Below are 25,653 nucleotides of genomic sequence, written 5' to 3' on the forward strand. Positions count from 1 at the left end.
TGTCTCCAGCACTTATGATTTTTTTTTTTTTTTTTTTAGGCTGCCTCTGATATTTGGAAACCCTATTCCTATTATTTTAATGGACTTTGAGTATCTCAGTTGACTAAATTGTTTTGAGAAATCCTAGTCTGAAAGAATGGCTGATCTTTGCGGTGAACTTGAGGTCAACATGTTTGAGCTAGTTTGTATGCTGGGGAAATGTCTAGTGTGATATTATTAAAACTGACTAGTTAACATTTGCAAGATGCTACAGTTTATGGTACAGTATGCTCTTGCTAAAGAAATACATTGCTGTTCTCTGGTCTTTAGTATTAAAAAAAAAAAACAACACGCAAATTCTATGTGCTAGTTGAAGTGACTGCTAGTACAGTGGTAGTCTTCAGTAACTGCTGTACTTTCCAGTGAGCAGTCAGTAATTATCACGTGCTGTCATGTAACCTACTGGATTGTTAGCTGGAAATGGCCATAGCGGGAAGGCTCAGGTCTATTCAAAGCATTTAACCTTGTGCCTTGTAGGTGGCAGTCGGTTTGCTGCTCTGTACAAAACAAGCAGAGCCAAGTATCAGTGCTGTAATGCATAGTCCTTTTTGCATAGTCTTCATTTACTGGCGTGGTCCCATTGGGTTTAATTATATTCATGCTTGTTGGTCAGATACAGCTCTGGTGGGACTTCACGTTAATGGCATTGTCCTTGCCTTTATTTGCATTTTGCAGATATTGTTGATGGGAACTTGAAATCTATCATGAGGTTGATCCTGGCCTTAGCTGCTCACTTCAAACCAGGCTCCGGGAGAGCAATGAATCATAGTCCTGCTGGCATGGTAGGGAAGAGCTTGTCAGCATCTTCTGCCAGTCACAGGCCTCGCTCAGCTGCTGCAGTGGCCCAAGGGGCAGTGGCTGCTCTGGCAGATGTTCGTCAAGATGTCTTGCAATCCGGCCGGGATGTTTTCCGACACAGACAGAGGTAATGAGTTTTCCCTGGTTATGTGAGGTCAGGTCATGTTAGCAGATGGACACAATATCTTTTAAAATAGATACCTCTTTATCCTGACAATCACTGGTGTAAGGTAGCTCTCCTATTGTGCAAACAAATAGAGACAAACCACTGCTGTCTCACTGAAACCTAAATAAATAGTGGCCTAGCAAAGGAGAGTACTTACCTAGCCTGGCTGCCTCATGATGAAGACTGCAGGTATCCCAGGCTCGTTTCAGGTTTTACAGCAAAATAACTGCTGGATCTCTGTTATCTCATTGGAAAAGAACAGTTCTTTATGGCCAAGCCAGAGGGACCTCTGCTGCCTCATTTTCCCCATTTCACGCTGAGCACAGTGCCTTTTCCTGGTGCTGTCTACTTGGAGACATTCTCATGTCAAGTGAAACAAAAGTAAGGTCTTAAGTACAGGTACTGGTTACAGATCTGGGAGCAGTTACTCCCAGGTTTGAGGCATTCAGCCTGTTGTACAAGTCCATTCTGTCTTCTACGTTGCTGTTCACCCCAGTGTTATGCTTACTGCTATATAAGCAGATGCAGAATGTTGTGTGCTGTTAATCAGCTGATGCAGCCTACCATGTAAGCGGAGGAGTTCTGGTGATAATGAAGGGAGATGATCCATGTACAGAAGGAATGTGTAATTCTGAAAAGCACATTTAACACTTGCAAAAGGTGCTATGTGGATTATAATAATAATAGTAATGACATTTAAATGGAAGGCAGATGGTAGTCTATTGAGGGTTTAACTTACACAGCTGAAGGTCATTTGCCCATATTATATTGGCTCAAGGGAGTACCCATGAAGCAGTTTGGAAATGAGGTTGAAATGGTATATTCTGTTGAAAAACTAAATGTTAAAGGTTTCTCTTGCAAAGGCCTTGGGCCAGGAGTTCTTCAGAAAAGCCAATCCTTGTGCTGTTTGCAAATTCTGTTCTTTTCCTCGCCTTCCCAGAGCTTTTGTAGTTTTCTAGTCACAGAATTAGGCATGAGTTTAAAAGGGGAGGGCCTGTTTGGCTGTGTTTCCCACACACCAAGAAGATGGGATGGAGCTCCCTGATAGGAGAATTTTCGTAATTGGCAGTTTTCTAGCTGTCCCCTCCTTTTTACCTTCCTTTCATTAGCTTTCCTACACTGCTTCTTGGAGACAATAAGAATTTCTGCTCCTATCAGGTGAGGCTTCCCTTATTCTATGATTATTATCTCCAGAAATAGCAGCATGGATGAGGAGATTGAAAACCCTTATTGGAGTGTCCGGGCACTGGTGCAGCAGTATGAAGGGCAGCAGAACATGCCATTGGAGTCCCACTCTTCCAGGTAAGGAACTTCATTGCCAAGATGTGTCCCCTCGTGTGATGTTCCCTGAAGTGCCCTTTCTTATCACTGTGATCTGGTTAACTCTGATAGAAAAGAGGATTCCCAGCATATAGTCTCCTGCCTGATCTGGAGAATGAAGCCTCAGGAACCAACATGAAGCAGTGGTTTACTGCCATTTCTCCCACAGATAAAATCAATCTATCTCATTCATGATGTGATCACATAGATAAGAGCCGGGAACTTCTGAGTTAAAATTGTCTTAAGCTCTGGAGTGTTCCTCAGTGAGACCAGGGGAATAGGATGAGGGAAGACACAGCTAAAGATTTTACTGGGAACTTGAATGTACAGGTGGAGTCTTTTGAGGGAGTGCCGACGTGAGGGATTCTGAAATGGCATTTGTGGCTTGCTTCACAGAAAGGAAGGGGCAGAGTAGCTAGGGTGCAAGGGATGAATATTTCAGAGCTGATAGAAAAGATGTGGAGGAAAGGAACTTAAACCAACAAACCTCATGCCCTGCAGAGAGATGGAAGTGAGGGGGCATGTGGATTTGAACAGCAGTTACAGGAACACACCAGTCTTTAATCCAGGTATATGGTCCCAGGGGGGGATCTGTCGCTGTGTCTTCATTGCCATCGTGCCCTCATCCATCACCTTTAACTGTCTCTAGATTTACAGTTATCTAATTTACACTTCCATCCCCCAAACTTTCACCTTCAATATCTAAAGTGCAGCATTTAATTATTTTACTGAAAAATCTCCTGCATACTGCTGTGAAGCCTGAAAGTCAGAGTTCAGTATGGTTTCCATTGGAAGTGACTTTCCCCTTTGAAGTAGGACTTGGATCCCGAGAAGTATGTGCTCTGCTGTGAACAGCCTGCAGCCTTGACTGGGGTTCTTTACTGCACAAGTTAGGCAAGGTCAAGCTGGTGCAAGTGGAGGCTTTCTAAGGAAATGGAATGTGTAGAAGACAGGATTGGTTAGAATGGCAGCATATAACACATTTCCAATAGGAGGAGCCACAACTTGCAGCTGTGAACCTGAGCAGCGTGTGCCAGTTACAACACGTTATGCTGGTGCCTTACAAGCTCTTCTTACTACCCTTTGCTTTGGGGCAGAAGTCAAAAGTCTTGCCCCAGTTTACTTGAGCAGTGGAGGGGAGAGGGAAGACACATGGATGTGTTGTTTATTTTCATGGATATAGGAGAGACAGTGCAGCTGAAGGGGCTTTTGAGGAAAAACTGTGCTACAGCGGGGGAGCTGATCCAGCATGGGTAGCTTCATAGTAAAGGACAGCCTTTCCCTTTTTCCCCAGAGAACAAGAAACTAGCTTGAAGATAGAGGACTGTGTAACTGAACATATTACATCTCCCTCTGGATTGCTCCATTTAATCTCTTCTGGAACAGACTAAGAGGGCAGAGCTGCATGGGCATAGCTGCAGCTCTTCTTGATTCACAGTTTCCTGTCCCCACTGTAAGCCTCAGCTCTGCTTCGTTGTCTCCTTGTCCTGCCTGGGCTGCTCCCTGAGAGTGCCTCAACTAGCCCCCCCACCCCCCAGTTTGTGCAGGAGTGAGAAGGTTCATTTTCCTAGGAGAGATTGCCACTGATGGTTTCTCAGCAGGCAGGATGACTCCACAGGATTTCTCAGGCCACTTTTGATGCTCCATAGTACAAAGAGGCCTCTGTGTACCTGAGAATTAAGGTCGCTTAGCCCAACAGAGGAGGAGAAAATACAATAGTTTGTATTTATCACCAAAATTTGCTGTGTATCATTGTGAGGTCATGTTTATAAATAGACATACACATTTGGAAGAGTGTGGGAACTCCATGTGAGCCAGTATTGGACCACTGCCTCCACATGATGTCAGTAGCGAGTGTACTTTTGAAGCTGTCATTCCAGGGGAGATGTAAAAATTCTGGTCTCGGCAGCAGGATTTCATGGCTAATGTCACAACACTTTGGTGTTGACTCTTGAACCATCATCTCAGTAGGACAGCAAGTGAAACATGCTGCTCCCTCCACTCATTCTTCAGTTTAAGGTAGCTGTAGTATTTTATGTGTACTCTTCTACCCTATAAGGATTGTCAGACAACTGCTGTTTGCTCCTATGTGTCTGTATTTTGGTGGTGAGTGAAAATTTCTCTGCACATCCTAAATCACTTTGTGTTGTGTTTTTTGTTTTCCCCATAATGTCATGAGTTCTCTTACCATATGGTAATGGTGATATTATTGCTGATAGGACATAATATGGTGAGAATCTTTACATAAGTGATCAGTGATCTACCCAAAGCAATTGGGAGCAATCTGATCTCCAGCTCCTGGGGATGTCTTCTGCTGACACCAGGCTTCATGATGAAAACAAGATGCTTGTTTCGCTTTCCTTCCAGAGAGAAATGTACTAGCTTAGTTACGACAACTGGCTGGGAGAAACAAGCTGCTTTTTTTATTAGTGAGAGTTGTGGTTATTAACTGCAGCCACCCCCCTCCATCTAATTGTGCTGCTGTCGTGTCTGTCCCAGGGCAGCATCCCCTACCTAGCACCAGCTCATTTCTGCATTAACTCTTCAGTAAGAGAGCTCACAGCGTGAATAACAGAATTCCCAGAGACAAAAGCTCTAATAAGCGAAGGCAATTGAAATGATTCATGGAAAATTTGCCAAAATCAGATGGATTCCCAGGCCACTGAGCCCCTCACCCATCCATCTCCCTTTCCCCTCCCCTTCCACCAGCCTTCCCTCCCCCACTCTGAGCCAGGCATCTCAGAGAAAAGGCTCTGCCTTGCACAGCCTGTGTGACAGCAGGAGGGAGAGGGAGCTGGAGATAGCGAGGAAGAGGAAGCGGTGCATAGGGCTGGGAAGTGCTGCATGCGTCTTCCGAGACCGCATCCAAGCCTGGAAGAGCAGGGAACCTACTGCTTGCAGGAGCACCTTCTCTTGGCTGTTGTGCAGCAAGTGCTTGGAGTCTAAAGAGGGCAGAATGGGATGAGAAACACCACTGGCAATCCAGATTGCAGTCCTTCTGATGAAAACAACCGGGTGTGCAGCTGCCCAAAATGCAGCAGCAAGAGACAAATAACCCGAGAGGAAAACCAGCAAAAGCAAAACCCAGGCTGCAGAATTCCCTGGCTCTGGAATCAAATACGTGCGTGGGGGCTGCTGCTCTGCCATCCGACGGTTTCTTGCAAAGACCCTGAGGTTTTTTTTTGTTTCTGCTGTGAATCTTTCAGCTAATGTGAAGCGGTCTGGCTTGGAAATATTTCTCCAGTAGTTTGACAGGAGCTGGCGTCTTCTGCACTGAATTCTGAGCATGTGAAGGGACAAGGCATGTCTGTAGCCAGAATCCTGAGGCTCCCCGGGAAACGGATTCTGTGAGGCGAAAGGTTAAAGTGGGATCATGGGAGGGAAGCAGGTCAAATGGTGAGCGATTGTTGCCATTGTCACTTGAAACAGCAGGGATGGGGTGTTTATTAAAATTATGAGAATTGAGACTTATCACTGGGGCTGTTGCCCTAAAGCCTTGACTGTGCAGGCACTGGCAACTCTGGGACTCAGTGGAGAAAGGATATGGGTTAAGAAACCAACTGGTAAAAGGAATAAAGTGGAACAGTTTGCATCATAAATCTGTCTTAAATAGCTTTAATTTCTCAGCACTATTTCTGCATGCTTTAATCATGAATTGTTTTGTACTTTAAAGAACAAATTACATCAGTGGGTATTTCATACTCTTAACGGGTTTGGTGACTAATACAAAAACCATAGAAATGTTTCCAGCATTAACTTTATGGCATAATGTATGAGGCAACCTGACCTGTGCTGCTGCTTCATCTGAGTGCATCTCGGTGGCTCTTTCACTGTTTGGCATGGTTTGAGAGGTTGTCACTGATGCCATGTGAACCCACTGCCTTTTAAAATAGGGAAACTGCCTGGAAAGGGACTGTGGACATAGGAATGCCTAAGCAATTATATGTAAAACTGTTTATGTTGTGGAGACCCGTAGTGACCACTTAACCCCACACACCTGCCCCGGCTGGGATCCTTTGTATTTGCTTTGGGCTGTGGATCCAGTGCTGAGAGGAGCAGACTTTGGAAGAGGGGAATGTTATTTCCAGGATCTGTATCCCCTTGTTTTTGTCCTGCTCATTCTTTCCAGTTCCCTGCTCTTGCCCATCCCTCAGTTTCACCACCTTCTCACCCAACAGTTGCTAATATTGTTTTTCTAGGACAGCTCTCGTTCTTTCATCGTTTGCATGGATGAGAACCAGCAATGCACTTCTCAGTGGCCTTATCAAGATGATGGCACATTCAGAGTATCAGCTGAGAATATGCGGGGAAATATTGAGATCTGTTCCCAGAAGGAAGTAAAATTCCTCTCAGTTACTGGACATGTTAGATCAGCTGGGCTTCCTGTTGTACCTGTGCTGTTTGAAAGTTTCATCCTTTCCTCTGACCCTTATTATATAATGCAAACCCAATAGTACTCTCTGGGCTCCCAAACAATTATTTTAATTTTATGCTGTGCACCCATTCAGTGACAAGCAGGAGCAGGGGGCTGGTTACAAATGTTGTGTACAAAATGTGCCTAATCAGGGACTGCTGTAATGGAGTTAGCCTTCCTGAAGGTAAATCCTTGAGCAAAGCTGGGTGGCCTGGACCCCTTTAACAATCATGCACACCCTGTTTGCGTGGGAAAGAACAGATACTGTAGCTGTTAGAGATACCCATTAGAAGATGGTCATTCTTTCACTCTGTAAGTTGCATTCATCTTTTCCTTTAACATGGTGAAAGTCCATTTAGTCTGGACCATTAAAACTGGACTGCTTGAAGGTCTGTAATATAAATGAGAAGTAGGCCAGCACTGGCTGTGGGAGTGGACCAGACGGAAGCTGCTAGCAAGTAATTTCTATCTCTATTGCAAGGCTTTTCTGATTCTGTGAGAGAGCTGTGGAATATGTAGCAGCAGTGCTGGGAAGATGTGGAAGTCGAGCTCTTATTTTTCTAAACCTATTATATTATTTCCACAGTTTTCTTTTTGTTCTCTGTCCTTTGTTTCTGTGTTGGGGAGAATGAAAAATTAACTCCTGCCTCACACTTGCAAGGATTAGTTCCTGCGACTTTAGAGGTACATTGAATGGGTCAGTGAGTTTCAGCCACCTTTTCATGTTGTCTGGGTGATGCATTTAGGAAGAATTTCTGAAAAAAGATTGTTTGAACCTCACAGTCAGATGAGATGACTCCAGTGAAAATATGTGGGTACTTTAAAGAAGTTTTAACCTAAGAACGTCAGTGAGTGGTGTCTGACTTTCAAAAATATTTTGCCCTTGGAATTTCAAGTTAATGAAGTGGTGCTTTTGAAATCCAGAGCAAGAGATGAAGCAAGCCAGGGTGGCTTTTTGTTCAGCTTGCAGTATGAACATAAGGCTTGCAGTAAATTGTTTCTGAGCAGGCCTTTGGTAGAGTGTGGTCTTACCCCTGTGTGAGCGTAGTGAATTCTGTGGTGGCAGTCTCAAACTTGCATTCTGTTAAGGAAAATGAAGAGACACATTGTGCCTAACATCAGTTAGCTTGCTATGACACTGCAGAGGGATGGAAAAGTTACATGCCCAGTTTGGTTTGTTAATGGCTTCTCTAGTGTGCAGATAATTCTTAGTTTCAACAAGCCTGCCTGCATATTCACTTTCATTTTAGATGAAGATAGTGTTGATTAGCACTGAAGTAACTGTTTCTCCTTTCCTCTGCAGTCTTACATCACCCAGTCCTATCCATAGTGCCAAGAGCGAATCCACTGTAGCCCCATCAGAGGAGAAAGAAAGACTTGTGATCATCCACACTGAAGAAACGGAAACTAAACCAGGTACCTTGCAGATAATGCTTTACAGCTCACACTTCCATTGGGATTTGTTTGTATCATAAACTTGCTGATAAGTTCCCCAGTGACTGAAATGAATGTAGAGAATGTGATGCTGAGATCTGTTCACATAAAACTAAATCCCAAAACTTTTAACACTACAATAATGCCATAATATGGCAATGTCTGTGAGGCTTTCAAAATAATGCTTAGGAAATAAGAAGCTCTGGAGAAGGATTAAGGGTCATATATAATTTTCACTGTAGGGTGAATACTTTCATCACAGCCTCATTAGGCCATGTTGAAAAAAACATTTAAAATTCCCTTAAAGAAAGAGTTTGTGTGAGCTTGTCAAGCCCATGATGCTTGGGTCTGTGTTTACAGCACATCTGTATATAGGTCGAGTCACTCTTTGCAAGGAATTGAAAAGTTGTAGTATTGTCCTGGTGTTTGCATTGAGAAGTCGTTGCTGTATTGCCACAAATGCCCTGTGATATGGTCAGTTTATACTTAAAATTTTCATGTAGATTGAAGGAAAGGTTTTCAAAGAAGTTCCTGAAGTGATTTTTGTTGTTTGTTTCTTTTCTGTCTCAGGAATGCAGCCTAATAATAACTCTTTCTGGTTAGCATCCATCCCAAGAGCAAATGACAGAGAAGCTCTCCTAGGAAATGCTTTGCTGCCTCAGCCAGTGTAGTCCTGCTTCAATGCTCCTTCAAAAGTATTTGACAGACTATCTTAGCAGCTGAAGTAGCTGGCACGTTGTGGCTCTTCCTTAAATTCTTAGCAGTACTGTGTCTGCTTGCTGCCCATACAGTAGGATATTGCAGATGCATGTCTACAGATGCACAGCAGCTTGCATTGGCCAATTTCACATTTAGTCAACTAGGTAACAAGCACTGCTATGATTATTCCTCATCAAACCTCATCCCTTCTTAGGGAAGAAAAAAATAAAATCTACATTCTTGGGCCAGCCAGTGGATGATAGTTAACCAATGATCCAGCATATCCTGTAGGGATCGGAAAAGGCATGCAAGGCTATTAAACTTGCTATTAAGAGAAAAGTCTTTCTCAGAATTAGGTGTGTTGTCCACCTTGTGAAAGGCATATTATTTGACAAGTAGAAATACTGTTTAATGTTGCCTTCGGTGGGTCCTTGGTGCATTCTCTAACACTAAGACATGCTCTTCAAATCCCACAGTTGCTTTTCTCCCCTTAGGTATTTTCTACCACACACAATGCAGTGCAGTGTCCCCTGTGATGTGCTTTGAAAGCTCCTCCAGTAGTGAGGAACGGGAAGGGTGCTTATCTTTGATACATGTGTATGCAGGAAAGCTTCCTTTGCATAAAGAATGAGGCATGAATCCTGGAGATTAGACAAGATGGCACACCTGTAGCAACTTCTTTGATACTGGCTAGAAGACATGCTCATTTGTTAGTGATAGCTAGTGTGGACAGCAGGCAATTATTATGTGCTGCAAGTTTTTTCTGGACTCCTCTGTCTGTAATGACCACATTCAGCTGCTCTCTCTTTCAGAAGAGACAGAATCTCATTTCCAGCCTGAGTGGCAAGCAGGGAGCTGTGGGTCATATTTGGAGAATTCATGGGAGGAGCAGCTTTTGGAACAACAGGACCATTTAGAAAAGGAAATGGAAGAAGCGAAGAAGATGATTTCAGGTTTGCAGGTAATAATTCTCTTCTCAGCCAGCATTCCCTTCCACGTGCATTTCTTTTCCTACCAGCTGTAGCTGAAAGACAGGTTATCTTGCAGCTGAGACACTGGCCTGGAACTCGAGAGAGTTGAATAAGAGTCCTGGTCCAGTGAGGTCTCCTGGGGTGATTGTGCAAGAAGTCAGTCGGTCTCTTGGGTCACCTTGGTTAAATAGGGACAGTGGCTCTTCCCTGTGTCTCACCCTGTGGGATGAGTCCCTTCAGGGAAGAGCTCCTCAGGAATGAGGAAGTATTTCTGATAGTGTGTATTGGGGTATATTGGCTGCAGCCAGCAGAGACCTTATCCAGCAACAGAATGCTACTGACCAAGCACTCTGACATCTTCCTTTCTTGCAATGTTTAAGCTCTCTTAGCTCCTGCAATTGTGATTTGGTGCTGGTCACCTTTTCCCGAATGGAGAATGCCAAAACTGTTCTTTCCAGTGTCCCAGATGCAATTTAGAAGACAGCTGGATCCAGCCACAGTCTTGCTTGGGGCAGGGTATGCCTGTCCCCCATCAGCGTGTAGCATGCTTAACCAAGAGAGCCTAGGGAAGGAGGAAAGATGGCTGCAACTGCTCCAGCCCCAGTATGTTTACCATGGTTTTGGAGAAAGGATTTTAACATCAGTCTGTGCAATTCAGACACAACCTTTTTTTTTTTTCTTTTTTGTTAGCTCAGGCTTCTCCAAAATTTGGTGTTGATATGATTTGAGGCTCTTATTCAGTAGGGAGGGAAAGAGAAGGCTGTGGAGAGAGAGAGAGGAAGATTATATTGCCCTGAAGACTGAAGCTCAGTGATATTCACTAATAGTAATTTAGGTGGACTGTGAGAGGGCAAGGGGCACGCTGAATGCAGGTAAGAATGGAACCACTGTAGAGAATCTAAAACAAAGCCGATGTTTAGAAGGTGATTATGTTTGTGTTGTCTTTTGGTTGGAGTCCAGATCCTAGCTGGGTTCATTGGCTTGGTGCCCTGTCCTGTGATGCTATGCTAACTCCTGTATGTGCTGTCACTGTGCAAAGCACGTATGTTACCGTGCAAAATGCTAAAGATGCAGCAGTGTTTTCCCACATGCTGGGGCTGGGACTCCCCTTCTTCACCAGGGCACTTAGCAGCCTGCAGGTTTTGTTAGCAGCCTGAGAGAATAGAGCAGTCTTTCTGTGATTTGTGATCGGAAGTAATGCAGAGAGACATGGAATGTCAGGAAATCAATCAAGATTCACACAGTTGATCAGGGGTCACACAGGCTTGCATCAGTCTTTCAGTGAGCTAGGCTGAACTATAATATTTAGCACATTCTCTATGCAACTATTTATTTGCGGGACCTTTTCCTTGCTGCCCTGTTCCAGTTCCTCCCTGACCAAATGACCCTCAGCCCAATGTGTTTGACTCTGCATGGGGAGTAGAGCCCCTGATCCATATGGTAAAGACCCTGAACTCTCTCAGGAATATTCCTTTCTGTTTGTGCTGGGAACCATACTGGCTTTGAATTGTAAATATTTATGTGCCAGTAAACAAAGCAGAGATTGTGTGAGAAGCATAGGCAGCAGGGGCAGAGGGTGGGGTGTGGGCGGGCGGGCACTTTCCCTGTGGACAATGGGCAGGAAACAAAAGACTCAAAAAAAAAAAAAAAAAAAAAATTTGCTTAGTTCACTGGTAAAATCCAGTTGCGTTATTTGCCCACCAGGAGCAGGAAGAGGTGGCACTGGAGGGGCTGGTGTGTCCTGTTCCTCCAACCCTGGCCCCATGTTTCAGGAGTGAGAGTGAGCAGCTGGCATTGCTGCCCCTCATCCCCTGGGAGTAGGAAGAGGCAGCTGATGTTGCTAGCCAAGAAATTGGATTTGATTAATTGATTTTCCCCCTCTTGCTTAATACTTAGGAGCCCCAAGTTCAAGAGAGTTTGATTGAAATATCGGGGACCTGATGTATGTATACCTCATAAGGTGCTAAAACCATGGCAGCTTTTTATGTTCCTGTGCGATTCCTGCTTGAGTGTCCTGCTGGGAAGACTTTGGGATGCACTCAGAAAACAAGTTTTCCAAAGAGCTTTTGCATTAACTGAATACAGATTGTTATTTGCTATTCAGCAGCAGTTGCAGCTCTGTGGTGGAAGATTCTGTCAGCAGGCAGAACCTGACCTGTCAGTCTTAAAGTCTTTTGGGGCTAAACTGGAGTATTACTGCATACAGAATATTTTGTTCTTAGCCATGGAGTACAAATAGAAATAAACTAGAAAAGTAATTGAAAGAAAGAGGCATGAGTCTTTCCAATGTGTCCAGTTGTATGCAACATCCTGGCATATACCAAGTGCCCTTAGTCCTGGAAGTTAGAGACAGAAAGGTCAATGTAAAAACTATCAGCTAGAGAGAAAACCAGTATGGTATACCCTGCTGAAGATCTGGCCCGGTCCTGCTAGTCACACTTCCTACAGTGCATGCCTTTTGCTCCTTCAGGCTGAATTCAGTCTACTGTGGGAATTCTGGCATCTTCCTGCAGACATCTGGGCTGCCGTGGAGCTGCTGAAGGAGTTAATACTGTGCTTCTAGTAGCCTTCCTCAAGCACAGGGCATAGCTTAAGATTTTCACTGTCTGTATGGGTGAGGGCTCTTCCCTCACTTGGACAACAGTTCTAAATGTGTCTTGGTCTTGTCTAGTGTAGAACAGAATTAGGCTTCCCTGAACATCCTGTTTCTAAAGTCTTTTGTAGATGTGTGGTTAGGAGAATGGCTTCTTTCAGCAGGGGACACTTCAGTGTCATTCCAGAAGAGAAGCCTTAAAATGTAAACCTGGTTCAGTCTCTGCTTTAGACTTCAAATCTGTTATTGTAGTGAAGGCTACCCTTGGACTGAAGCCTGAGACAGACTTTGATACCTGAAAATCTGAGTTGTTGTCCTTGTTTGATGTCTTTCTGTGGGGAGGAGTATTGCCTGACAGATATCTCTGGGAGAGCTCTTTCAGGGGATATTCTTGTTCATTCCTGAAAAATTGTAGTAATTTTTGAGGGGAATAAGTCAGCAGAAATAGAAAATTAAACTGTTTAGAGACTGTTGATATGAGTGACTGTTAGCCAGAGCTGTAGCTAGCCTATTTTCCTTTGAAACCCCTGAAGAGGAGATTTTTTTTTCCTTCATCTTTCCAGGCTTTGTTGCTCAATGGGTCTTTACCTGAGGATGAGCAGGAAGGGTCCTTTGAACTTTGTGAGCATGGAGCCTGCCCCGAGGAGCAGCTGGTGAGCACATTCCTGTACCTACATTTCTCTGATCAAGCTGCCTGTTGCACTGTTCTGCCACAGGCAGGTGTCGTACACAATAATAACCATGGTATTTTACATTCAGATCATAATCCGAAGTCGCCTGGACCAGAGTGTGGAAGAAAATCAAGACCTAAAGGTTAGAGGGGGACAGATGAAAGGGAAAGAGAGGGTTTGGGTCAAGAGATCTTTGCAGACTCTGTCCTACTTGATTTTTTTGGTTGGGGGGGGGGGGGGGGGGGATGAGGGGAGGGACGGCAGGGGTTGGAGTGGACAACACAATGGATGATATGGGGGATATATTGTGTTAGGGCTCCAACTCTGTTCCTATATTCTGCTGTGTGGGATCTCCATCCCTCCAGAAGCGTAGATATCTGCTTCCCTGAGACCATAATTCATTGACCTGGAGAGCACTCTCAGTACTTGGCTGGTTTATTGTATCCATATTAGCAGTTAATAAAAGTTTGTGGGATAACACCAGAAAAATATATGCTGCCTCCCCACTTTGCCTCAAGCCAATGCTGGTAAAGTCAGTTGCTGGTAAAACAAATATGTGTTACTGGAATTTAAATGAGCCCTGAAATAGATTTTTTCTGCGTGCTCTTGAAGCTGGAGAGATCCAGGTTGTACTAGCTTCTCAAAACTTTATCCAGGACAGCTGTTAAGTTTCTAGCCATGTCTGAATAGAAACAATCTTTCAAGTAGGAAATAAATGCAGCTAAGAAGAACCTGCCCTGTCAAGCCTGCCTTAGTTCAGCTTTCTGCTGATGCTGGCTCTGGGACCAGTTCTGATGCTGGGAGAGAAGTATTTGATGTTGCCCTGAAGGACAGATTTGGGGGACTAGGCAATCTTTTTCTCTCATGGCTTTAACAGCAGGGGCTTAGGGAGCTGCTCAACTGTTTTGTCATGTTTATAACCTATTAAAATGGCTCAGGGCCTGACATGCTATTTGATCTGTGGGAAAAGGTAGGATGTGCTTCCTTCTGAAGCAGGTGTCTGGGGACAGAGAACACTGACTTTGGTTGATTCTGAAGGGGAAACAAGATGCCATTTAATCAAATTTTGTTGCATTTACAGAAGGAGCTATTGAAATACAAACAAGAAGCTCGAAACCTGCAGGGAATAAAGGTGAGGAAAGGGGCACTTCATCAAATATAAATAGTAAAGCTTTAGAGTCTGCTGCAGCCCATGAGTAGGGCCAGCAGCAACCATACACCTCTGAGGAATTTCACATTGTGGAGGGAGTTGTATTAGGGGACTTGGCGGTGGGGAATCCTATGGTCTGTTTATGGCTCTGGGGAGAGACTGCAGTTAAGGCAGGCACAAGGAGTTAGGTCTCCTGGGTTCTGTTTCTGTCTGTAGGATTGTGGTCAAATATCCCCTCTTGTCTGTTTCCCCTAAACAAAATACGAGGTGTAGGATGCCTGCTTGGTTCTTACGGCCTTTTTTTTTTCCCCCTCTGTCTTGGGGTACGCCCAGTAGGATTGGCCCAGTGAACTCATTCTTGACAGCAGAGGAAAAAGAGCACGGGAATATCCTTGTCCTCTTCAGCTGCAGCATTTTTCACAACTTTGGCTCCTGTTTGCTCAGTTTCTCCCTCTGGAGTTCTGAACGATAATAATCTACTCCTGAGCAGAGGTATTTTTAGAGCTGCCTGGCAGGCTCCTGTGAAGGAAGCAAACAGCAGTAGCTGTCCAAGGTAGAGCTCTTGGCTTCTGGGTAACACTGACTGAAAGGTGCAGAATTAGTCCTGACTTTGCCCTCTTCAGAGAGGATTTCATTGCACATCTAGGTCAAATTGAGAGCTTAAGTTTCCTTGTGTCCTTGGCTGACGTTGGCCTCTCTCTGCCCTCTGGATGCTGCAGATGCATGGCTGGAGACACTAGCTGTAGGCCACTGAAAACACCCTCCAAAGTCACCACTGTTTTCTTCCATAAGAGCAAATTGTCAGGCCACTTCTGGAGCAGGAAGTTCAGGTAGAAACACAGAAATTCTTCTGTCCCAGATGGCTAGAACTTTGGCAAGGAAATCACTTTTGGGTAAGAGAAAGGCAGAAGGGCTGAGAGCCCATTGGGCAGATGTCTATATACCTCCTGCTCTCTTGGGCCCTTGGCAACACTTCAGCCCCGTGAGTGGCCCCACTGTGTTATGGCCACTAGGCTAGGTCGCTCACTTCCCAGGGAAAGGCCTCTGCCTCTGTCTTGCACCTTCCTACAGATAACATCTTTTCCTAGGATGCTTTACAGCAAAGGCTGATTCAACAGGATGCTTCAGTTCTTCAGCTAAAGCAGGAACTGCTGAGAGCAAACATGGACAAGGAGGAATTGCACAATCAGAACGTGAGTCATGGTGATGCTGAGGGTTAGATTATTTTAGAAGGAGGCTGGTGGCCCTGAGGGCTGCAGCAGCCAGAGGGTGGAGCTGGTGGTTGCAGCAGAGTTCTTGGGGTCATGGGATAGTGAACAACCAGTCAAAGGTCTCCGCATAGTAAAAACTGCGCACAGTCTACTAGCCAATTGTGAGACTCGTTGGAGTTTTGTGTTCTTCACTCCCGCTTCCTGACCTCCAAGACCCCAGCTGAAGCAGAGAGGGGCTTTCCATGGTGTTTTCAGTACAGTTGCATTCTTCCTTCCTTATTGTGCTCCCTGGGTTAGCAAGTGGCACTTTTGACAGGCGGAGCTGCCACGTGCAGTGTCTTTCTGGAGAGAGAAGGGCAAGGAAGGAACTGTCCTGTCCAAAAGGTTGCCATCCTTAGACACCAGCTCCCTTGTACTCTGCAGATATTTTGTCTCAGGTCACCCTTTAGCACAAGGGGCAAAGAGGTTGTCACTAAATCTCCAAGAATACCTATCTCACACCTATGTGTTATTTCTGCAGGTTGATCTTCAGAGGAAGGTTGAAGAGAGAAACCGGCTACTGGCAGAATACAAAGTAATGGAACCTCTCTTCACTGGAGGCTTTGCTGGGGACAGCATCTGGTGGTTTTTCAGTTTTGGGCATGTGACTGCTGTCTCCCTGGCACTCAGTCACCTCTAGGAATGGCACTGTGGATAGTGAAAAAGTTGCAAGAACCATGGATGTTTGTAATGAGATGGAGGGATCAGATGGTTTTTGTGTTCTGCCCACAGCTTTTTATAGTAGATCTTTTATTGTCATGGTTTTTCTGTGATGCCTTGCTGATTATCTAACATTTGTGCAGAAGCCTATCAGGTTAGGTTGGGTCACCTGATTGTCCACTGCTCCCTCAGGAATCTGTTTTCTCTGGGACAGTTGCCTGGCCTCAGTAGTGGATCTTTGCTGGGCAAGGGGACTCCAGGCAACAACCACCTGACTGATCTTTTCAAAAAATGCTTTGACACTCACTTCTAACATTTAGCTAGAAGTACACACATTGTGTAAGTCAGCCTGTAGAGGAACCTGATCCTGGCAGACGACATAATCCTCCCTGCCATGGGAAGATGATTGTGAGCCTTACTGTCCTGTTGATTCTTTTACTGTGTTGCAGAAAGAACTGGGCCAGAAGGATCGGCATTTACAGCAGCATCAGACCAAACTGGATGAAATGCTTAGGCAGCTTTCTGAGGCCAGTTACCAACAGGTATGGAGCAGGTGGGCTGTGCTGATGCTCTGTGAGCTGGCACTTAGCTTGGTGGCTTAGTTTGTGCTGACTCTTCTACTCCCCTTACAGGTGGATTTGGAGCGGGAGCTGGAGCACAAAGAGGCCCTGCTAGCTCACTGCATGAAGAGAGAAGCTGAAGAGGTATGGGAAGCTCTGGTCTGCACATCAGACTGTTGGGGTGATGTTTCTGTCTAGCATCCTCTAGCTACCTATCTTCAGAAATCATCCACTTCATCCCAGAGAGGCCTGGCTCTGCAATCTCATTGTCAGTGCCCTAACCAAGGCAGCCAGACTCCACAAAGCATCTAACTTACCAAAGCTCTCAGCAGTGAGCACTCTGGCTTAGCCTCTTGTATCAAAATCCTAAGGGATGAAGCAGTGAGGGGAGCACAGGAGTGAGTGGAAGCGAGAGACTCTTGGCTTCTAGCTTCAGCTCTGACATTGAGTAGTGGTTAGAAGAGGGCTTAGCTTCTTATCTCCTCCTTTTCGTGTTCACCCTGGTATTGAGGACTTGGAACTGTCTTGGTGGAAAGAGTGCCAGCCCCAGTATCTGTCCCTGCACAGCACCACTTGACCACTGATTGTGCTCAACAGAGCTTGCAGAGCCCTCTGTGATGTAGCAGCAAGTCCCTTCCTGTCTGCCTCTTTTTCTACCTGTATGTGAGGAATCACGTTTGTGCTCTGACCTATAGGACTGCCTGCACACTCCTTAGTGAGTGTATTTACCTGGTAGAAGATGGGATTTATATCTCTGATGTGGAAAGTTTTCATGCCCTCTCATCATTTTGAAATTTGCAAACTGGGATCTTTGGGGAGGTCCTAACACTTACATTTCTAGTGGCATATGCATCTTCCCCTGAACAGGTGATGGTTTACAGCGGTCATAGTGCTCAGAGCAATGGCTTCCTCCAGACAGCAGGAAAAGGAGCTGCTCTCACAGCCCACCGAGGGGTAAGTGCACCTAAGGGATATTTTCCCAGCCAGATGCAGATGAGGGCTCCAGATATTCTGGAAGCTAATATCTTGTTAAGAGATATTTCCCCTTTCTAAGACCTGTGGATTTGGATGAGAAGAAAGCAGCCTGGAGTTAGTCTGACTGACTTGTGGTCTCTTGGGCAGACAAATGACTTGCAGCTGGTTCGTGATGCCCTTCGCAGCCTCAGGAACAGTTTCAGTGGCCATGATCCACAGCACCACACCATTGACAGCCTGGAGCAGGGCATCTCCAGCCTGATGGAACGGTTGTACCGCATGGAAACACAGAAGAGGCAAGAGAGAAGGGTAAAGGCTTCCTATGGCACTTGGCTCTTAACTTCTGCCCCTCACACACAACCCAGAGCTAAGCAGCAATGAGAGCTCCAACTGGGAAGTGACACTTTGTTCTCACTCTTTTGGTTTTGCACCCTAGATCCGGGGGAAATCACCGGCAAGCAGAGCAACAGACGAGTGTAGAGATTCCTGGCCTCCCAAATCCAGTAAGTACCTTTCAGCTCCTGCCCTCCCACTGCCAAATTCATTGCTCAGGTTTCCTGGCCAGAGTGCAGGGCAAAACATCCCCTTGGGGACCTGCCACCTCCAGCTTCTTATTCCCTTCACCAGCACCCACTTTCCTCCCTTTAGTCATTTGCTGTACAGATTCGACTTCACTGCAAAGGAAAGGGGGCAGAGACAATCTATGGCTGCTTGTTTGTAAAGCACCATCACAGTGGGAGTCTGTCTGGGCCACTTCGGTAGTACTGCGGTATAAAAAACTATGACAAACAGTTACCCCTGGGATGCGTGGGAAATGTGATGTTATTTTGGCGTTCCTGATGGTTTGCACCATCTAGTGGACACAGATAACTGTACAGTTGCCTCTTCCCGTGTTCCCCGCTCAGTGTCTAGCTCCTTTCATATATGCATAACAGCACAGCCCTTTCTGACACCACGTTTCCTGGCTCCAGCTGCAGCAGCTCCACGTTTGCTTTTCATCATTAAGGCTGTTTTTTCCAATGTTGGTTGTAAATGTCACCTAGAAAGTCTATGAGGTTGTAGGGGACTGCAGGTACTGGGGAAAGACAGAGCCCCCCACCTTTCGGCTGCATTGTAGTGTCCAGCAGCAGGGTAGCCTGGAAATACAAGATGTGGAGGAAGGTAGGAGAGGAGCTCAGAAGCCTGAAGTGGGTTGTGGGGAGGATTTGCTGGGTTCTCCCTCTTCTCCCATAAACTGCAGTTTTTAGAGCAGCCACAGTCGTGTGTTCTTTGTGTGCAAACTGTACCTCTCCCTTTTCTCAGACTCCATCCCCCTCCACTGCAGCAGGAAAATTGAGTCTTGCAGTCACAGTCATGTGTTCTCTGCACACAAACTGTACCTATTCCTTTAGCAGACTCCATCCCCCTCCACTGCAGCAGGAAAATTGAGTTGTGCAGCCACAAACGTAGAATGCCTTGGGTGTAAAGAGCTCTAGGAGGTGGCTCCAAAGACTTGTTAAATTAGAAAGCCTTTGAATGCGTGGCCATAATGTTTTCTGCATGCTAGGAATCTTAAAAGTGTAGGTGTGAACCTTCCTCTGCTTCAGCTTTTGGCACAGCACGTTACAGGGAAGCAGGAAACAAGGCAGTAGCCAGAGACAGAGAAACACAGATGAGCAAAGAAAAACGCATGCACAAACACCCGTCCTGGCCAACTAGAATGGGAAGATGGGGAGGAGACAGGTAACCTTTTGCCTTGATGTTGATCAGTCACCTCATCCTGCTCTACCCATCTGCAAGTGAAGGCAAGTAATAATGTAGCTGTACTGGATGGGGTACTGTTCAGTCATTTTCTCTTCCAGAGAGGTTCTCCTGTCACTGCTGAGGTAGTGAATAGAGTGTCTGTGGAGTAGATAGTGGCAGCAAGCCCCTCTGTGGATGGAACAGTAATCCTGGAGGACAGTGCTAGGCAATTTTTCCATGCTAATAGCACAGTTGGATGGTGATCCTACCTTAAAATGTGAAGTTTTCCAGTTAGCAGGGGAATATCTGGCCCTTCCCAACGGGGATGATTAGCCACCCTCCTAAAAATCTCTTCCCATCACCAGGTTCTCTGCTGTGATAGCAAATTTGCTGACACCACCCCTTTTGTCTCCTATTGTGGCAGGAGGCAGGCTGTTCCCCAGTGATTGTGCTCTTTTCTTTGCAGAACTGCCTCATTCTCACAGCACACCCGTGATGAGCACCAGTGCCTGCACCAAAGTGTTGTACTTCACTGACCGCTCCCTCACGCCTTTCATGGTCAACATACCAAAGAGGTGAGGTCTGGCTTTGCCTTGCTGACACTGATGTGGGAGGTGCTTGTTTCCCTTAATACATTAGTCTGATCTCTTCTGGGTATGGTCACCACTAGCACAGGTTTCCTGTGCTTTAACTTGGGAATTGGATTTCAAACCATTGTCTGGGGAAAATTGCCAAAAGCAGTTCCCTAGCTGATGCATTTGTTTTAGAGCCCTGAGAGATTCACCTCTTTTTTTATTAACTTCCAAGAGCACGAGAAAGCAGCCAAGCGGTTCTATTGTGGCATGCAGTGCAGGACGCTCCTGTCAAAAGAAATATGGTTGTCAGTGCAAAAGGGAAAGCGAAAAAGGACATTTTGAGGTGGTTCTTAGTAAATCAGAAGGCAGTTCTTCCTCTGAAAAGGACCTTGGGGTTGACAGGTGTGTTCTTGGAGGGGCACACTCTTCACATCCCTATGGCCAGGTTGCCACATGCCTAGCTAGACTTGTGCTGTGGCTCTGCGTACCATGTAGTTGAGCTAAATCCGGTAACGGTGTACTGTGGGATAGTGCCAAACTCTTCTCTTGCAGGTTAGGGGAAGTGACTCTGAAGGATTTTAAGGTAGCTATTGATCGTGAAGGAACCCACCGGTACCACTTCAAAGCCCTGGATCCAGAGTTTGGCACAGTCAAGGAGGAGGTAAGTGTGGAATTTAACTATCAGGCACTTTGGGTTCAGTGTTACCACACAATCCTGGAGACTGTGGTCACCCCACTTCTAAACTAATGAAATCTTTGAACTTGCCCCCAAACAGATTATCTGTTTTTGCAACTGTAGATTAAGCTTCTCTTGTAAGGTGCTAAAATGGGATGTTTTCATCCCCAGCCAGAGCAATTACATGAATGTGATTGCAATTGCCTGGGGGTTGCAAAGCCCCTTGGGCAAAGAGCTGGCTATTGGCAAAGACAGTCTGTGACACAGCATTGCTCAGGGGACACTGAGCAAAAACCCAGACTACACTTCTAGCCCTTCAAGTGGCTTTATAAAACCTGTTGCAATGAGAGACACTTTAGGCAAATGTGGCTTATTAAAGAGAAAAAAAAATCTCCTACTTTCTTTTAAAGCTTTTTCAGAGATAACTGTGTTTGTGGCATCTTTTCCTTTGTGTACTGCATCACAGCCCTTTTTATGTTGGTGTGGATTGGATTCATTAAAGGTTATTGGGATGGCTCCTGTTTCACAAATTGATTAAGACAAGTGCAAAGGGTTACCCTCTCTGGGAACAGTCAGCTGACTAGCTAGCCATTCTGCAGAAACAGCTGGAGACTGTAGTCTGGATCAGAAAAGGCATGTTTCCTATTGTCATTTTACCTTTCCTGTCAAAAACATGCCATAATAATCTTTATGGTTACTGGTTAAAGAAGGGGCCTAATCTGTTTTTTTTACCTAAAACCTGAAAAGATTACTCAGATATGTGAATGATGGATGAGGTACATGTTGTCTGGGCTGTGTAGTGAAATCTGAGCTAGGATGTCTGACTTGATGCCTGCCATTTATGCTACTCACACTGTAGAAGGGTGGTGTCCGGACTCCAGGCATGACTGGACTCCCTTTTTTGTAGGTATTCCATGATGATGACATCATTCCTGGTTGGGAGGGGAAAATTGTGGCCTGGGTGGAAGAAGACCATGGGGAGAATTAATCAAGCTTTTAAGTCTTGTCACTATGGAAACCTGTAACTGGCTGCTGAGCTCAAAGAATGACCAAAAAGCATGTATGCTGGAAGGAGTCCAATTCAAGCTGCCAAAAAAGAGGGCTTCTCTGCAAACAACGGGTAATGCACGTTGTGTGCATGGACGCCTGGCATCTGACTCTCCATGGCCAAATGCAGACAGTGTTCTGAGACTGAAATGACAGGTCTGTGGGAAAGAAACACCTTGCTTTGTCCTGTCAACTAAACCCTGAAGGCCTTAATGATGCATTGCTCCCTTCCCCTGCCTCTCCATTCCTGCAATATGTGCTGCAGACTGTGATCTGGACATTTCAAGTCTGGTTTCTTGTACATGGTATTACATAAATCTGCACTGATGGCAAAAATGTGAAGCTTTGCCTTCATGAGTCGGAAGAAGCCGCTAGATTATGCGAGCCGAAGGTTTGATGAACTTTGGTCCTGGACTTACACGTGCTGCAGGAGCAGAGTGAACTTTCTGGACGTTCCAGAATGACAGTATAGAAATCTGACCTTGGGAGGGAAGAGTCACCTGGAGGTTTTACGCGTGGTCTAAAACAAAGATCACCAGCTTGGCAAAGCTCCCTTTCTCCCAAACTCAGGCTTCCATTTCCTAGCCCTGCTTATCCCACTTGCTCTCCAAAGCTGTACTCACTTCTGAGGCCCTCTGGGTTTGCTTTGTTGCCATGGGGACCGTGGGATCTTGGTGCTTGCTTATTTGCTGAAGGATTTCATTTGTGGGGGAGCTGGAATCAGCTGCTTCCCTGAGGTACTTATAACCCCTCTCCTTGCTGAGCCTCTTTCCCTGCGCTCCTGCCCTCTCCTCTTTCAGCAAGACAGACAGTTTGTCACCTCCTGTGCACAGGCATCACTCTGTGCTGCTGTCCACTCGCTGCCAGGGCCACCACTTATCCACACCAGTAGGATAAGCGCCATCAGTTATACCACCAGTTCCCTGGTATGCCTGCTCCTGGGGTGCCTGAAGGATCTGGAAATAAATGACCACTTGGGAAAGAACAAGTCCTAAAATCCCTCAGGGTGGGTCCTTGGTTTTGTGGGTTTGTTTGTTTGTTTGTTTCTCTGTTGCCTGTCTCTGCCCTTCTGCTGCTGGTCAGCTGTACTTCCAGAAAGCTGGCTGTGATGTGCAGCAGACACTGTTGACTTAGAAGGTCAAATGGCAAGTCAAGGCTCTGCTCATTCTCGGTACATGTGGCCCTCCCGTGGACTACCTGTGTGTCTATGCTATGCATGAGGCTGGGAGAGGGTGAACCTGGTTTTACTGTTTTATATTAACATGTGCTTTTGTAAACATGTTCCTGTTCTTGGAATTCTTTTGTACCAGTTTACATTTGTCTGAGGACTGTGGATATTTTTATACTAGTGCAAGTGCTTTCTGTATATTTCTGCACGCGTTATACTGTTTTACTCATTTTCTAGTGGATGCTGAGATGTTTTGTATCGTCTCCTGTTAACACAACACTGGGCTCATAACTTTATTTTACTATGGAAATCCAACTAGTTCCTACTGGGTTTTATATTTTTGCCAGCTTTAATACGCAGCAACAATACTATTTATTTTCTCACTACTTCACTGTCCAGGAAGTAGCTCAAGGCTCTTATGTGGCTCTGTGCCACATTGGCACAACACAACATGCCTCCTGTTCCGGACAATTTGTTATGGTGACTTTCTCCTTACAGACAGCAGTAGGAAAGTTCATCAATGAACAAGTTCATCAATGGGCTGCAGGTGGGGAATACAGCTCTTTTGGAAAAGAAACAAAGATTTTCTTCCTCCCTGGAAATAGTTTCTCTGTTGCATGATCTCTAGTGGGTTGGTAAAGAGAGCATGGGGTTGTTATATTGAAATCAATTGTATTTGAATTGCAAATTTTTCTCAAGTGTATGCTTCTTCAGGTTTTACTCATCAATTTTATTTTAGCAAGAGCCATGCACCCAGGCTAGAATTTTATGGAGAAAATTAAAACAGTTTTCAAGGTCTGTAGTTGCCAGTTCCATATCCCTCTCTGCTACTCAAAGATGAGCAGTTTGGTTTTGGAGCACTGAAGACACGAGTGGCTGTTAATATGATCAGAGCTTCTAATGGATAAGGCTTCAATCCAGCGTTGCTCATAGCTATCTGGTTTTCCCATGAAGAAAATAGTTGTTAGCTGATACAGGAGACAGCCTGTTCTTATTCTTAGATCAGTTCAACAGAGCAAGAATGGGCTATATTTAAGAAGGAGCAAGAAAAAAGGCTTGCTTTTTGGGGCTGGCAGTCATGTACCTTTCATCCATGTTAACATCACATGTAAGCTAGGACAAAAGAAGACATCCCGAGACAGAACTGATAGCAGTGCTCTGTTCTTGGGTTCCTATATGCAGCTCCCCTCTGCGATAGCAAAGATAGAATTGCTGGGATTGCTGTCACTGAAGCTGAAGGACTGCTGCTCTGATAAGCTGTATCCCATGCACAGTTTGGGTTCAGCTTTATTTCTGTATTGACACTGCAGCCTTTTTCAGACTTTTTACCTTTGCATGATTGACAGAAAGGGGTCTGGAGGAGGTAAGGAATATTAGGCATGAGGATAAGAGGTATCAGGTAGAAAAAGCCATTGGCCAGATGTTTCTCTCTGATAAAAGCAAAAGATGTTGGTTTTAAATCAGTTTGGCACTGCTATAACACGGACTTCAGAGGATTTATTCTGGGGATGTGCTCTTAATATCATACCCAAGACTTGTATTTTTCACTGTTTTGAATCTGCTTATTTCTGTCCAAGTCTCTTCAAAGTTACTTTCCTATTCCTATACTTGTAACTTGCTTATGTAACACACATGCTCTGTGTAAAATTATATTTTCATAGAAACTCTGATGTTTGCATTCATCACTTAGAAAAGGCAGTTATTCTAAAGCCCATTCTCTAGGAAAGTGAAGCTTTATCTGTACATCTAGACCAGACATACCTGACTGGCAAACCTTGGATTAGTGGACCAAGCAGTTATCTCAATAAAATGGGGTTTGCAAACTGAGTCTGTTCAGTGCTGAAGGGGAAGATGGCTTTGAAATGAGAAGGCACAGATAGGGATACAGTGCATAAATCAGTTGGAGTGCTTAAGGTTAGCCTCCCATTGGTCCTGGAGGAAAAACCTTTTTTATCACTTTTCCACAGTGTTTTAGGAAAGCATGTATTTTGTGAGACTTGTGAGATTAGCAGACTTAGAATCACATACCCTAAAGAGCATTTGAGAGTGTTAGTGAAATTTACATTTACTTTTAAAATTGGCATGAACAATGCAAAATTGAAACACTGCTGCCTCAGCGATAGCAGGTTTCGCTGCTTTCACCCCCAAAGTTGTGTAAACTGCTGCAACTGGCTGAGTTCAGTCAAGGCCTTGTATGCTATACTCCTCAATAGTTTAGGAAACAGCAGTTATGCCTGTAATGGTGTTTTTATTGCATTTAAGCCCTTGGCCCTTGACAAAACACCGTTGCTTTCAAAGTGTAGGGAAGGCCTTTGGTTGGGGGAAGCACTGCTGCTGAACCGTGGGCAGAAGCCCTCATCACAGCCACTGCACAGACAGCTTCTGGATTCGTGTGTCCCCATGCAGAACTGGTGTCTTGCTAAAATCCAGGCCACGGGATAGCAACAAGGAGCATCCTGGAGGGCCTGTTGCCATTTTGGGTGGGTATTGTGTGAAGATACGAGGTACGGCTTTGGCTGCCGCCCCCTTTTCTCACGGCCGGGCGCGCTCCTGCCGCCGGGGTGCACCGCGGGGCTGCACCCTCTACCATCCAGGTTTCCCTACGCCCTCCTGGGGCGGCGAGGCTGCTGAAGCGCTGGGCCGTGCCGCCGTGCACCATTACGGGGGGCAGGGACACGCGTGTCTCCCGAGCGCCCCACAGAGCCTCCGGCAGCTCTGCCCTCCGCGGCGGCACGCCGGGCCCGGTACGCGCTGCGGCCTCAGGG

The 25,653-nt window shown here is 45.5% G+C and overlaps 1 protein-coding gene across 1 annotated transcript in view; it reads left to right on the forward strand.

The window, feature by feature from the left end:
- DIXDC1 (DIX domain containing 1) overlaps positions 1-23,162 on the forward strand; it is a gene marked incomplete at its 5' end in the record, with an annotated part of 38,575 nt that extends 15,413 nt beyond the window's left edge. The window contains 17 exons of the mRNA XM_082330613.1: positions 715-964; positions 2,198-2,305; positions 8,041-8,153; positions 9,683-9,831; positions 12,998-13,087; positions 13,194-13,247; positions 14,187-14,237; positions 15,344-15,448; positions 15,987-16,040; positions 16,615-16,707; positions 16,798-16,869; positions 17,593-17,679; positions 17,848-18,009; positions 18,137-18,203; positions 19,889-19,997; positions 20,550-20,658; positions 21,581-23,162. Coding sequence (XP_082186739.1) covers positions 715-964; positions 2,198-2,305; positions 8,041-8,153; positions 9,683-9,831; positions 12,998-13,087; positions 13,194-13,247; positions 14,187-14,237; positions 15,344-15,448; positions 15,987-16,040; positions 16,615-16,707; positions 16,798-16,869; positions 17,593-17,679; positions 17,848-18,009; positions 18,137-18,203; positions 19,889-19,997; positions 20,550-20,658; positions 21,581-21,661 — 1,754 coding nt within the window. The 3' untranslated portion in view covers positions 21,662-23,162. The remainder of the gene's footprint in view (positions 1-714; positions 965-2,197; positions 2,306-8,040; positions 8,154-9,682; positions 9,832-12,997; positions 13,088-13,193; positions 13,248-14,186; positions 14,238-15,343; positions 15,449-15,986; positions 16,041-16,614; positions 16,708-16,797; positions 16,870-17,592; positions 17,680-17,847; positions 18,010-18,136; positions 18,204-19,888; positions 19,998-20,549; positions 20,659-21,580) is intronic.
- Between the last annotated feature and the right edge of the window lie 2,491 nt (positions 23,163-25,653).

The sequence above is a fragment of the Platalea leucorodia genome (genome assembly GCF_965183815.1).
Source record: "Platalea leucorodia genome assembly, chromosome: 20".
NCBI lineage: Eukaryota > Metazoa > Chordata > Aves > Pelecaniformes > Threskiornithidae > Platalea > Platalea leucorodia.